At 35.3% G+C, this 15050-nt stretch overlaps 1 protein-coding gene across 1 annotated transcript; it reads right to left on the reverse strand.

Annotated features, from left to right (window-relative positions):
* LOC131622314 (ABC transporter C family member 5-like) lies at nucleotides 1-7076 on the reverse strand. Its single transcript, XM_058893340.1, has 12 exons — nucleotides 6937-7076; nucleotides 4560-6828; nucleotides 3871-4191; nucleotides 3707-3793; nucleotides 2891-3586; nucleotides 2648-2812; nucleotides 2092-2386; nucleotides 1715-1929; nucleotides 1293-1598; nucleotides 1082-1145; nucleotides 717-956; nucleotides 1-598 (listed from the first exon to the last, which is right to left on the reverse strand). Exons 2-12 carry the CDS (start codon nucleotides 6681-6683, stop codon nucleotides 486-488), a joined length of 4626 nt encoding a protein of 1541 aa, XP_058749323.1. The 5' UTR covers nucleotides 6684-6828; nucleotides 6937-7076; the 3' UTR covers nucleotides 1-485.
* Nucleotides 7077-15050: the final 7974 nt, after the last annotated feature.

A 15050-nucleotide genomic window follows, 5' to 3' on the forward strand; every position in this document is an offset into this window, starting at 1 on the left:
TAAAAGATAACCAATCTAATTTTTCTTTTGGGGGTGAGGGATCTGATATTGAAATGACTTGATTCTGAACTTTTCTCTACAAGAAATTAAGTAATACACAGGAAAGTTTAAGCCCTACACTTTTCTAACTAGGCAAAATCCTACTGCCTCATTCTACAAACTACTTTATTGCACTAATTGAAACAAATTCAGACCCTGCACTTGCTTTCCTGTAATCACAGATTGTGTGTTACAAAGCATGCTAACCATGCACGAATTCCTCGAATCCTTTCTAAGGGAAAAATCAAACTAGTTTTCTTCCACTAGATGCTTGATTCTCTTTCGCTTCTTTTATTCTCTTTCAATTTTGGTCTATGCATGCGCCGAATGCATCAGAGTATAGCATGCAAGGGAGGCATCACCTGTTGTTTTGACTTCTGAACTGTCTTCAAGCTCTCGCCACTGCCCAGTACTGACTATGAAAGTTTCTAGACATTTTATCTGATCTAAAATTCTGGTATACCACTCGACCGTGATGAATACTCAGACACCAACTTTAGAAACATGGATGACTTATCCTCTAATAGTCGTAAAGGAGTGTCGAATTCAGCAACTCTACCTGCAATTGCATCACAAAATTATCCTCATAAACCTAAATTAATTCATAAATGATATTGCAAATCAAGTGGATAAAAATAACAGACAAAAGAATAAGATACAACTGTTACTATACACACCATCACTGAGCACCAGAACTTGATCGCTGTCAATGACAGTCGGGATACGATGTGCAATGGTGAGCACGGTGCAGGCTTTGAACTCTGTTCGAATAATCTTCTGGATAAGATTATCAGTGGCAGTGTCGACGGATGCTGTTGCTTCATCAAGTACAAGTATTTTTGACTGCTTCAATAGAGCTCGGCCAAGAGAAACAAGTTGCCGCTGTCCTACACTCCAATTGTCTCCATTTTCTATAACTGCGGATTTCAAAATATATTTTAAGATAGCTATTTGTGGCTACAAACACTTCTCTTTTTTCCTTTTAATTGGTGGGAAAAGAAAAGTGTTGTGTATTTTGCGAATGAAATTTATGGCTACCTACCTGGTGTATCAAGCTTTTGTCCTTTCTCACGGATGATCTGTCCAAGTTGAGACTTATCTAGTGCCTGTGAAGAATTAAAACCGGAAATTACAGTGACTCTGCATAATCTTATATACTCAAATACCCATAATTTTCAAAAATAAATTATTGGTCTATTTTCATATGCTGTGATGCTATATATATAAGGATGCAAAACATACGTAATACTAACCTCCCAAATGTCTTTATCTGAGTGCTCCTCAAGAGGATCAAGATTGCCTCGAATGGTCCCTTCAAACAAGGTTGGATCCTGTGGTATGATACTGAGATGACTTCGGAGGTCATGAAGACCGATCTCTAAAATATTGATGTTGTCTATGTGGATACTTCCGTCTGCTGGTTCAATCAGTCGAAACAATGCTTGAATTAACGTCGATTTGCCACTTCCAGTGCGTCCAACTATTCCTATATTCTTCCCACCAGGAAATGTGCATGATACTCCATGAAGCACCAAAGGAAGATTTTCTTTGTAACGGACCTTAAGGAGAAACAGAGTTAGTTAGCAAAATGGAGGATCAGCATCATTTGAAAGAACCAGTTGAACTAGAGTAATCATAATGGCAATACTTTAACAAATGTAACATGGGTAGGTACCTTCAAATCAATTATTTCAATTGTCCCATTTTCAGGCCATAAGGATGGAGGACGGGAATCTTCAATAACTGCCGGTGCTTCACTAGGAATTTGGCTGTATTGATAAATTCTTTCAATTGATATAATTTTGTTTTCAAGTTTGCAAAAGCTAAGTATCCAACGGGATAACCGCGCATTTAAATTCAGACCATATGTCACAGCAAGTCCAGCCATGCCTATACAGATAAGCAATAGTGATAAGCAACATAGTAAGTAGACGGAACAAGTTATTAGAAGTTAGAACATAATTTGATACTACATAACTTAATCCTTAAGGTTTAGGCATATTACTAGTGAAAGTAAGTAGATGGATCAATTTATTAGAACTATGTACTTACTAGGGTCAATACTTCCATGGGGAAAGCTAACAAGCAATAGCATGCAGAAAGAAAATACACAGGTGGACAGGAGCTCCATACGCAGGCAGAGCCACTCAATAGCAGCAAGACTGTAGAAGAAAGGTCGTGCAAAACAATCAAGAAGATAAAGGTTCCGCTTCATGAACCTTTTTTCTTGTCCGAAACCCCTGATTGTGGATGCTCCAGCAATCGATTCACCAAAAAGATTTATAATTGGTGATTTCTGGATGCTTACAATACGGACCAGTTCCCTAGAGGAAGCCATGTAGTATTTCTGCAATGGAATCGGTTGATGGTTAGAACAATTCACAAAATAAAAACATAGGATGAGAGGCAAACATTTAAAAATAAAAAATGAAATGTGTTTGTAAAATTACTACTAGTCATTTGTCAATGTTTCTCTTCGCCCACATTAAACAAATTATTTTTTATTTTCCTCGCAAAACACAACGGTTATTCTTTTACTCAAGTCTTTTTAGAAAGCGGTTTGAAAGATTTTAAGGTGGAACATGAATAATATAATATCTATAATTACCTGCATCCATAAACAAGCAATGGCCATTGGGACGACTAAGAGCAAAACTTGCCATGTAACTTCTGTCATTACACCAACAATACCGATAAGCTGTATTGTTGTAGCAGCAAACCCACCAAGTCTAAAAGGGATGTCAAGATCCACAACACTCTGATCAACAGAAACCTGGAGAGATAGAGATAAAGTGTTACTATTGTCTCTACACCATACAGGGAAAAATAGACAAAAGAAATAAAAAATTACCCGGTTCAAGATCCTTCCAGCGGGTGTAGAATCAAAGAAATACATTGGTGCATGGAAAACACATCTAAGCATCTTCAAAAATAGCTTCTGTGCAGCTCCGAGACCAAACGTAGCGACTAGAACAGCCCTAACAAATATAAACAACGAACTGCCAAAAGCAAGGGCCATGTAAACAAGAAGAAGATTCATGGGAGTTACTTTGGGCTTGTCTCCTTCTGTTTGAGGGTTAGCCCACGCCATCCACCAATTACTAGCAATCTGAAGGAACTGAAATAATGCTTGTGCAATGATTATGAGTGGAATCAATGCACCTTTATATGCCGCTGCCATGTATGAAAGATACACCTTCATGCTAACCCTACCTCTAACCCTCTCCTCTTCCTGTACAAGCTGTTTTTTTCTCGATCTTTTAGCTTTCTTCTTCTCCTTAGTTGTTTGTTGATCGGAAGACGATGGTCCCTCTTGCATTTCCTTTGTCAAACTGTCAACATCATTCACAGAACAAATGGATTTCTTACTTGTCATAACAGATTCCTCTAATGATAAATGTTCCTCTGAATCTTCAGATGAGTGATTAGGGATATCCATAGCCTCTATGGCTTCATGGTGAGCTGAAACTAGAGCTTTAAAATCTGTTCCTGCTTTTAAGAGATCATCATACTTTCCAGCCTGTATGATGCTACCTTCCCTGAGAACCTTCAAAAGTGGAAAGATAAATTTAGAAACCCTTCATTACTTTCGAAATCAAAACTTTGTTAAGTGAAAAATCAAACTAAAAGGCATGAATGTGCAGAAAAAAATACGACATGGCCATACCAGTATCAGATCAGCAGCAGGAAGAAATTCAACTTGATGGGTCACAAAAATGACTGTTTTATTTTCCAGTGCCGACAATATATATTCCTGCAGTTCCATATCTAAATCAAGCGAATCCATTTCAGTTAAACATTAATATAAACTCTGTGCTAAGGAAAACTAACCCTAAACAACTCTGATCCAGTGTGTGCATCAACTGCACTGAAGGGATCGTCAAGGAGATAAACATCAGCATCTTGGTATAGTGCCCGGGCAAGCTGCACCCGTTGCTTCTGACCTCCACTCAGGTTTATGCCTCTATCACCAATAATTGTCTGATCTCCGTGCGAGAAAAGTTCTAGATCCTTTTTCAGTGAACAAGCATGAAGAACATTCTTGTACTTTGCTTTGTCTTTTATACTTCCAAAGAGTATATTTTCTTCTATAGTTCCTGATTGTATCCATGCTGATTGGGAGACATATGCAGCAGAACCACACACACTGACCTGCAAAACAATCCAATGTATTTTGTAAGAACTTTTACAAACTGACAGACTAAGGGCCTGTTTATAGCATAAGCGCTTATCATGTAAGTGTTTATGCATAAGCTGTTTCTATAACAAAAGATAAAATAAAGTCAAATTGTTATCATGTAAGCTATAAGCTCTCTTCATAAGCTAACCTGGAGAGCTTATGGAAATAAGCTGAAAACAGCTTATAGACATGTCATAAGTTGTTTTTATATGCTCTCCCAAAAGTATTTATGCTAGAAGATAACATCAACTAAGTCAATCCAAACAGCCCCTAAAATGCAAATAAACAAATATAAAAATAACATAGAGAAAGAATTGAAAGCTTAAGTAAACAAACATACTTCACCAGAAATCTTAGGAATCTCCCCAAGGATGCAAGAAAGAAAACTTGATTTCCCTGAACCAACTGTACCACAAACAGCCACGCGCATCCCTTTTTCAACTTTCATATTTATCTCTGAAAGAGTAGGCCTGCAAGATGAAGAAGGGTCCCAAGAGAATTCACTGTCCTTAATTTCTATGGCAATGTTAGAAACACCCCGCGGCAAGACAATAGTTGCATCTTCCTGCAATTCTTCCTCCAGCAGAAAACAAGTTAGTCGATCAATAGAAACTTTTGTCTGAGCCATTGTAGATACCAAGTCTGGAAAATTCCTCAAAGGTTCTTGGAGGATCCTAAAAGTAGCTAGAGCCGAAAGTACACCGCCTGCTGTTAGCTGACCGCCCAACATTATGCAAGTAGCAAAAGTGACGGCAGAAACAAATATAGGTGAGCTCCAGAACATGAAAGTTATGAAAGCCTGAGAATATAGGGCTTTCCTAAGCCACTTGAACTCTACACCACGCATCTCCTCCAATCTTATTCGATATCTCTCCTCCCAAGCCTGCAGCTTGAGAATCCTCATGTTCCTTAAGCACTCGGATGTTTTTCTCATTCTTTCATCCTTGGCAGCCATTAATTTGTCTTGATAGTCTTCTTGGATCCGAGCCACAGGAATAGTGACTGCAATGGAAATGATTGTGGCAACAAGTGTCGCAATGGAAGCAATTCCGACATTCTTATACAAGATTGCAAGGGCAAGAACAATCTGCAGAGGAAGCATCCACATGTCATGAAGATACCAAGCATAGTCCCCTACCCTCTGAACATCAATAGCCATGTAATTAACAATCTCGCCACTTGTGTGACTTTGCCTGGCAATACTCGATAATTTAAGCCCCTTTTGATATACCATTGCAGTTAACGCGGACCTAACATGCATCCCTAAGATGTCCACTCCTAGATACCATTGTCTCGTTGCGAAGGTTTCCACAAGCTTTGCAACAAAGAAAATCCCTGCAAGGACATACCCCTCGTGAGGGTAAGTCTCTATACCACTCAAGTAATCAACAAAGTAACTTATCATGTATGGACCTACATACGAGACAAGAGTAGTGACACCAGCAAAAATGGCATTAACAGCCGCCTCCTTCCAGAACGATTTGAGAAGCGCCCAAGCTAATGAAGGCGGAGTCGCCGAGTTCTCAGCCTTCAATTTCTCCCAATTAGATTTCAAAATCTTAAAATTTGTTTTGGCTTTATCTTTAGGCGCAACAAGAGGAATGTCCTTAAGCTCAAGCGGTCTCTTTGCACCAATGGAAAGAATCGGGTCAAGCCAAGACAGAGTAGCCAAACTATAAAGTCCAGCATCATTATAAGGAGTAACCTTAACGCAACCCGGTTCTTCGTCTTCTTCTTCATCAATAAGTAACGGCTGTTGATTCTCCGCATTTCTACAAACTTGTATACCAGAAACACCCCTAACTGCTACAAAACACAGAAAGGCAAGAGCAGGGGTAGCAGCGAAATTCGCCAAAACATGAGAAACCACGTACTTCGAACTGTCCAACCAAAACCCTCTCCCATCAACATATAAACCACACAAACAAACAACAAACAATACAAACCAAGAAACCCTCAGCAAAATCGGAAACTTCTGAGAAACCCTGTATTTGCAATGCAAAACACTAAAGCTCAACACAATCCAAACCAAGCCCTGAACAAACGGCGCCGAAAGAAGAGACAAATCCACAACCACAAACTCATCCTTAATCAAAGAAACAACATCAAACCCCAAAACAAAAACTTGCACCAACAGAACATAAAAACAAGACAAAACCGACAACTTAAACCATGTCCCAATCCTAACCTCAAAAGTTTCTCCAACAACACTACCACGAATTAAACCACCATTGCCAACAACAACAGAACCATTATTAATACTATTATTATCCTTATAAAACCAAACTCTCCCACCAAAACATAAAAAAATCTGCCGCAAAAGAAACAAAACAAGAACAACCAAATTAGTACATATTGCCACAAGTTCCAAAACTGGCAATCCAAGGATCTCAGTCAAAAGGGTATTTTCCCTCCATGATCCTGAAGAAGACAACGATGTAACCAAGTTTTCATCAAAACCCATGACGAAAAAGATGATTCAGAACAAGAACACTGAGGTGATGAGTCGGTGTGAAGATGAAGTGGGAGAGAGAGAAACCGAGTGGTGATGATGATGATGTCATCAAATGCAAAGAATGAAGAACATTTTCTCCATGTGGAGTTTGATTCTGTGTGACACATTGCACGTTAAAACAAAGGTTTTTCATTCATAATAATCATAATCATCACATAATAATCAAAATCAGAATTTGACAAGAACAGAACAAAATACTAACCTGTATTTTTCTTCTTAGATCATGTGAATGCTTGATAAAATTCTCTACTTTTGACACCAAATGGAACAGAATCAAGATAATGGTGACACAAATTAAGTAGGGTAAGTATTGAGAAATTAACAATTCTTTATATAGAATTGTAAAACTATATAATAATAATAATAATAATATTAACTGAGATTTTAAATTACGGATGCAGTTGTAGATGTGATGATTATTAAATCAATAAAATGTAGATGATACAGTGTTTATTAGAGCCGCAACACAACTGTAAAGAAATCTATACTTCACAGTTGTGTAGTGGAAATGGAAATAAATCAATATAATTGATGTTGCAACTTAAATAAACTGAATTTTAGAAACCCTAAAATGAGAAAAATGATAGATTGAGAGAGTTTATCTTTTTATTTTCTTTTTAATTTTTTTAATTAGTTAAATCCACATTAAAGTTTAATAACATTGGTTTGCCTATTCAACAATCAAACTCGTGTTTAATATTATTCTGTCATGATTTTAAAGAAACTCCAAAAGATAATTTATGTGTAAATATGAAAATTCACTTGTGAAAATCTCCAAAATTGTGGCCAGTCAAATATTAGGACAATTTTTAAACTCTATATACTCTTAGTTTTTTATTGTGCCATGTGAAAATTAAGAAGAATTTCTTTTTAAAAAATCAATTATTTTAAATAAATTTTCCTTTGTTTAGGGTGAATTCTTATTTACCCAACTCAAAAAGTTGGGTAAGGTTACCTCCCATGTAAAATGCTTTGAAAATAACAAACAATTGTAGTATTCAATAAATAATTAAATGTGTTAAACTTAAATGGCATTATGTGATTGGTTGAAGGTACACTATCCAACTTTTTGTGATGGATAGTGAAGTTGTCCCCTTTGTTTATTCATTCGGTTAAAGTTTCTGCTAGAACACAGACACTATTAAATGTTGATTCATGTATATATATCTTATAGCATAATGTTGAATTATAAAACTCCATGGGACGTATTAGTGATGAGATAATGATATTAATCTCATTATGGACTATGGTCCACAAATAATAAATATGTTATAATATAAGTGGACTTGTCTATTTTTAATGCTTTATCATAAAGATATAAAGCATCTAATACTAAAATTCTAGGCACTATAGTTTTCATGAAAATGAGAGGTTGTTTTGTTTTCTACACTTTACAGTGTGTCTTTGTAGGTATATTAATATATAGTGGAAGATGAATCATCATGTAAAGTTATGAGGATTGTGAATGTGATGCCATTTTTCCATAACCATATAATTACATGGTTGATTAAGATTTGTGGCTCCTCCAAACATGTTTGTTAAATTAGAGCATTCACAAACGTGGCAATGAGATGTTAACTTTATGATTAAGAAATTAAACTACCCCACTTTATCTTAGAGTTTAGATGTTATTAAATAGATTATAAAAACATAAGTTAGGAGTTCAAATAAAAATAATATGTGAGAAATAATTATAATATTACATGGGAAAGTTGCTGTAAGAATGAAAAGAAAGTTTGGTATTTGTCAATAACAAAAAAGGAAGTTTTGATTTGAGAGATCTCTGCATGTGCTAGTTAGTTAGATATTTTTTGGGTAATGTTTGGGAAAGTAAATTTGAAATGAAAATGGAAACAATATTAAATTATATTCTAGTTGCCGGAATAAACTAGTAGTTAGAAGTATATTTCATAATACGTGTAATTAATATTTGGGCAGAATATTTAGTGGAAACGATATTAAATCCTAAATTAATTACTTCATATATTGTTGCCAGAAAAGAAACTACTAATTTTGTAATACGTGTGATTAATATATGAGCAGAATATTTAGTGCAAACAATATTAAATCCTAAACTAATAATTTGGGAAAAAATTTCAACCAACCTCATCGTTCTTACACATCAGAGAAATTTATATTTTTGCCCCCAGCTTTTGTAGATAGATCTCTTGAAGCACCCCATATTTTAAAAAAAATTGATTTATTCCGTTGATGCATCTACGAAAGCGTACAAAATCAAAGAAATCATATTTAAACACACTTAATTTACAGTTTAAAAATACTTTCGTAGATATATCTACGGAAGGTGGTGAAAACAGAGTGTTCCGTAGGTTCATCTACGAAACAGTCTTCTATTTTTTGAATTCATTTCATTTTCATTTAAAAACTCTATTTTTAAACACACGCATTTTTTAGATTCAGAAATGCATATAAAGACAACAATAAGTAGACTAATAAAAATATAATATATAAATAATGTCGGTCAAATACATAATTCAAATACATAGTCGAGTACATCATCAAATACATAAACAAATCAAATATAAATACATCATCCAAACGGGCTTTGGCACATGCATTGGCCTCCGCACCGGATCATCCTCGTGTACCTCCGGAGGCGGCCCGACAGAAGAAGTATTGTCCCGACGAAGTCTACGTGAGGGTGGTGGCAACTTTGACGTAGAAGTACCCTCAGGATCATCATGAGGTCTCTGTGATGGAGTAGTAGACGTCGATGGAGGGGCCTGGCTGATGCAGGTGAACAAATGGGCCCAGCTGGAGCGGGTGATGGAGTGGGTTTGGCTGATGCAGGTGAAGGAATGGGTCCGGCTGAAGCGGGTGAGTCGAATGTAGAAGGTGGGTCAGGTACAACCGCAGCTCCATCGGTCACCTGAGAAACTGTACACAACGTCTGTTCTCGCCGAACGGATGCGTGTTGTGATGTCCTACCATGGATGTCTCTGTCGGGACCGTGAGTCATGACGTCTCCATTATGATACAAAAATGATCGAGTTAAAAACTGCGTATTTATAAATAATCATAAAAATAAAAACAGGAAAATACTCTTCTGTAGATGCATATACGGAAGCACCATGTTTTCAGAAACCCTGGGTGCTTCCGTAGATGGATCTACGGAAATACCTTTGTTTCAAAAGCATTGGGTGTTTTCGTAGATGAATCTACGGAAGTGCCCTAACGCACAGCTCTTCCGTAGATCCATCTACGGAAGCTACTAAAAGCAGTGGCGTCTTCTTCACTGTTCAATCATCCAAAAACACCACTTTTTGTTTTGATCATCCGTTTTAAACCTAAAACATTACCTACATTGTCTATAAACACTATTTCTAAACCTATCCAATCAATTATACACCTAAATATCGAATTCTAATTCGATTTCACAACTACTCTAAAATAACTTGAAATATCGAAAACTTACCGATTAAATAGATATTTGAAGTTGATGGAATGCGTTGGAAGTTGATGTTGACAATGTCGGTTGAACTCGAGCGAAAGAAATGCACTGTAGGAGATGTTTTTTTTTTGGGTTGAGAGAGAGTTTGTGTTTGAAGGAGAGAAAACTGAAGAATGGGGAGGGGAAGGGTCTGGCGCAAAATATAACATCAAACTCTTCCGTAGATGGATCCACGGAATGCTTCCGTAGGTGTATCTACGAAACAAAGTAAACTTAAACAAAAAAAAATGCTTCCGGAGATCCATCTACGGAAGCACGAGAGCAAATTTGTCAATTCGATGGTGCACCTAAATGCTATAGGGTGGGGTGAGAAATTTTTAATTTGGTTGCCAAAAAAAACTACTAACTGGCAGAATATTTGAGCAAAATATTTAGTGAAAAGATAATTTATTTATAATTTATAATATATTAAATTTTATAAATTATATTGTATTAGTTTGCCTCAACCAAAAAATTTACAAGAGTTTACCTCAAATCCATATTGATTAGAAATTCAGTTATCATTATAAATATTTATTTTATTCTCATTATTAGATTGATTAAGATTCTCTCCTCTTGTTTAATCAAAAACACCTAATTAAAATCTTAGAAAGTTATGAACTCCAACCCCCTTTCATTTTTTACTTTTTTTATTTTTTTCATACGACTCAATCTTGGTAAAAGAAATTCTTTTTATATTAAATTGAATTGAATCATAAGACGTGTAGCGTCACGACTTTCAAGCCTACAATAAACTGGTCAAACTCAATTGATTGAGTTAGTTTGAAAAACTATTTTGCTAGTTGGGATCAAAGATTTAAATTTTCTAAATGGTCTCCAAATTAGGAACGTCCCTTCATGATTAGGCAGACCTATGATAGAGGACCGAGCCTATCATCTTGTAACTCCGGAGAGTAAAGAGATTGGTAGAAACATCAATGGAAAATATCTAAAAAAAATTATTATCCTTACCATGTAGAAGAGTATTCGAAATCAAAATAAAAAAATTCCATTAATGGTTTAAAAGGATGGTAGCCACGATGGTCGACTACTTATCCAATTCATGAGATTGTAAAAAAAATTGCAAAGGCTTTCCAAAATACATCCTCTCCCCAATGTTAGTTGTAGGTTACGAGATTTACCCCCAATTCATTTTTAGAGGAGCTTTGAAAAGCCGATAATGGAATCCCAAGTGTCAGCATTGTGTCGATGACACTATTATATGTCTAAGTCAATAATGGAATAATTGACACGAGATCAACATTGCGGCAATGCAACATTGATTCTCCATCAAGAATAGGTGAGGTCGATAAAGACGACGACGTGACTTATTGACTTGCCTCTTGGGTAGCACAGTTGAACATTTCCACATCATGAAGTAAATGACTCTTCTTGTCATGAAAAAGAAATGCATATAATCGATTAGCTTAAAATACCAAACCTTTTTCTGCATGAACAATAGAGAGTGAAGTTACCTTAGTAGCATGTCTTCCTTGTTTCCTAGAAGCACGAGCCTTCCATGTTCTTCTTGGAGCAATAGAGCATGTTCGATGTCGTCTACCTCGTTAAGGTCCACATACGTAGGAATATGAGGATTTAAGGTTAGGAAGTAATTTTAAATAGGAATGCTTGGAAAGAGAGTAAACTCTCCAATAATAATTTTGTTTTGTTTTCAAATATATTGTATGAAGGATGAAGGAGACTCCGTTGTGCTAAAGACATACATATATAAATGAAGGGATAAATAACAATTTTAACAAAAAATTTATAAATATTTATAGGGTCTTACTAACCAGTGCCCTTAGGGCAATGGTTAAGCATTCCAAAAAAAGAAAATATTTTATAGAAAATTTAATATTTCAATTTTTGAGGCATTAAATATGCAGATTACCGAGATAAATTTACTATTTTTAAAGTCTTAACCATTGCCCTGAGGGCATTGACTAGCATTTCCCATATTTATAGGACATAACACCCAGTAATTAGGAAAAATAATCAATTGGGGCAGCTATGGGTTTATAAGCTCCAATGGGTGAGGTGGAATGATAAGGATCATAGACACATTCAAGAGTCTGTTATACGAGCAAGAGATTCTAACGATTAGTCATCTTCAACACAATATGACTTTGTTCATGTGCAAAACATTATTGCCTACATCACATCACATCATCTTATATTATATCTTTAGGTTGATTGATAATGTAACACAAATAACATTTGTTTATACCAAAAAATAATTAAAGTGTCATCGCTACCAACTGAAACATAGTTGGGCGATTATCAACACAACCGAATTTAAGCTAACTGAAGGTGCAAAGAAACACAAAAAATGGACGTTTGAATTGGGTTTCTATAATGAAACATTTTCGATCACCCAAACAACACACAAATAATAATATAAAAGAACACAAGTATTTTTATCCTGGTTTCCCTTTAACTAGGTTAGTTTTGTCCACCCGCCAAGGTGAATTCGTCTTCTCAATAAGGTCTTAATACACTAATCAACATTTTGATTACAAATTCAATGAGACGCAACCAAAGACTTCAACACAACCGAATTTAAGCTAACTGAAGGTGCAAAGAAACACAAAAAATGGGCGTTTGAATTGGGTTTCTATAATGAAACATTTTCGATCACTCAAACAACACAAAAATAATAATATAAAAGAACACAAGTATTTTTATCCTGGTTCCCCTTTAAAGGTTAGTCTTGTCCACCCGCCAAGGTGAATTCGTCTTCTCAATAAGGTCTTAATACACTAATCAACATCTTGATTACAAATTCAATGAGACGCAACCAAAGACTTCTCAAAGATCCTGACTATGCCCTAATCCCTTAAGAAAATTAAATATGAGGTTAAGATTACAAGATTGTGTTTAAGACGCTTCTAAGTAAGTTGATACACATAATTTAATACAAAATGAAACTTTCTAACAAAGAATGAAAGATATAAAATTTGAGAAACAACAAATGTTTTCTTCTTTGTGTAGTTTCTTAGTGTTTTATTCACAATATTTCTCTTTTCTTCTTCATATTGTTCTTCTCTTTCTCTCTTGTTCTCATAATTTTTCCATACTTCAAAGTCCTCTTTAATAGATGATGAATAGATCCGTTGGAGGGTAAAGTTAGAAAAATATTTAATATCATAGCTTGCATGAAGATGTTGATTATACCATAGTAGAGTGGCGCTTGAAGTAATAGTGGAAGGAAATTTTGGTAACGTGATGGTGCAATAGTACCGTCGTTTTTCCTGATATTGTCGGTAGTTGAAAGGATATTTTCTTTTGTACTATTGTACTATTTCCTCAATATTTTCATTTTAGAAGTTATCTTCTTGAATCGGATGCTTAACATATAAGTTGATGAAGCTTTATTAGAGATCATAGTCTATCTTCTGAACATGATGAGAATGAGACTTCAGAGTCTTTAGAGTTCAGAGTCCTAAGACTTCTCACGCTTGAATTATCAAAATCATTCTGGATGAATACTTGCAAATGCGTTGACTTAAAAATTCAGATGCATGACTTCTTTTAGCACACGCCTTTGTATTCTTTCTTTGGTTCAGAGTGCATTTGATGTTCGGAGTTCAAAGTTTGGTTGTTCAGAGTCCAAAATTTCGTTAGCCCATAGTTTACAACTTGCTAGTCCTGAGTCCAGAGTCTGCTTATCAAAATATGCTCACTTAACAAAACTGTTAGAGTACAAAAAATTTTCTCTATACATTGTACTCTATTATCATCAAAACTCAAGAATATTTACGGAACCAAAGTTGTTCCATCAATCTCCCCCTTTTTGATGATGACAAAACTATGTATTTTAATGAACAATTTTTACTTGGATAAACATATATTAAAACTTCAGAGTTAGGTTTGTAAGCTCCCCTTGAATTTTACACTCTTCAAAATTATTCTTAGTTTCTTCATAGTGAGGGTTTGTAAGCTCCCCCTGAGTAAGAGATTAGGATAATTTTGAAAAGTCAGAATTTTCACATGGTTATCTCAACATTCCAGAGCTTAGTCAAATTCCACATAATAATAGTAGCATGTTTGAGAATTATAGAAGCATGTTTGAGATCTATTATGGGATATAGATATATCAAAATCATTATGTTTCTCCCCATTTGTCATCAATAAAAAAGAATATGATAGAAACGTGAAATTTCATTTGATTGAAAAGGATAGAGATAGTTTTAACAAACAAAACATAATAAATGCCAAAAAAAAAATAACTAAGGGTTTTGGGCTGGAGGTGGTCATCTGTCGGAGAATAGCTGCAAGCATGTTTTGAATATTGGAGGTGATTTCATTTTGACGAGCCAACTGAGTCTTGATCTCCTCATTCTATTTCTTCATTTCTTCAAAGGTATTCAAGATATCAGCATTTTTAGAAGAATTTCTACCAGAAGAAGAGCTGAACTCATTCTGAGATTCCTTAAATACAAGTGTAGGAAGAAGTAGAACTGGATCTAGTGTAGCAATATCCAAAATCTTGCATCTTGCTTCAACTTCAACACGGGCTTTTTCAAGTTACAAAAGAGGGGTTATTGCTCTGCAGAACTTTTTGAGAATTTCTCCAAAACCACTCCATAGGAGAAATTCTTATAGAATTTGGTGTAATAAGTTACCCATTTTTCTGTAACGAAACCATAATGCATTACTCTCAGCAGGATCAACACACTTAGCGATTATCTACCTCATAAAGCATAGACGTTTAAGAAATTTAAATTCTATATCAATTAGAACTTCGTCAAGGGATAGTTTGGGAGGAGCATTCTCATAAATGTTAGTTTTTAGAAAGTCTTGGTCATTTAAGGGTTCTAGAGGTTTAGTTGCATCTTGAATATTTTTTCCTCGATCTCTTTCTT

This window comes from Vicia villosa, unplaced genomic scaffold (assembly GCF_029867415.1).
Source record: "Vicia villosa cultivar HV-30 ecotype Madison, WI unplaced genomic scaffold, Vvil1.0 ctg.000029F_1_1_1, whole genome shotgun sequence".
Taxonomy (NCBI): Eukaryota; Viridiplantae; Streptophyta; class Magnoliopsida; order Fabales; family Fabaceae; genus Vicia; species Vicia villosa.

Coding starts and splice junctions, on each gene's coding strand:
- LOC131622314 (XM_058893340.1), bottom strand. CDS start 6,683: ATGGGTTTTGATGAAAACTTGGTTACATCGTTGTCTTCTTCAGGATCA. Junction 1,930..2,091: donor CCATGGAAGTATTGACCCTA/GTAAGTACATAG, acceptor TTATCTGTATAG/GCATGGCTGGACTTGCTGTG. Junction 599..716: donor AGTTCTGGTGCTCAGTGATG/GTGTGTATAGTA, acceptor ATGCAATTGCAG/GTAGAGTTGCTGAATTCGAC.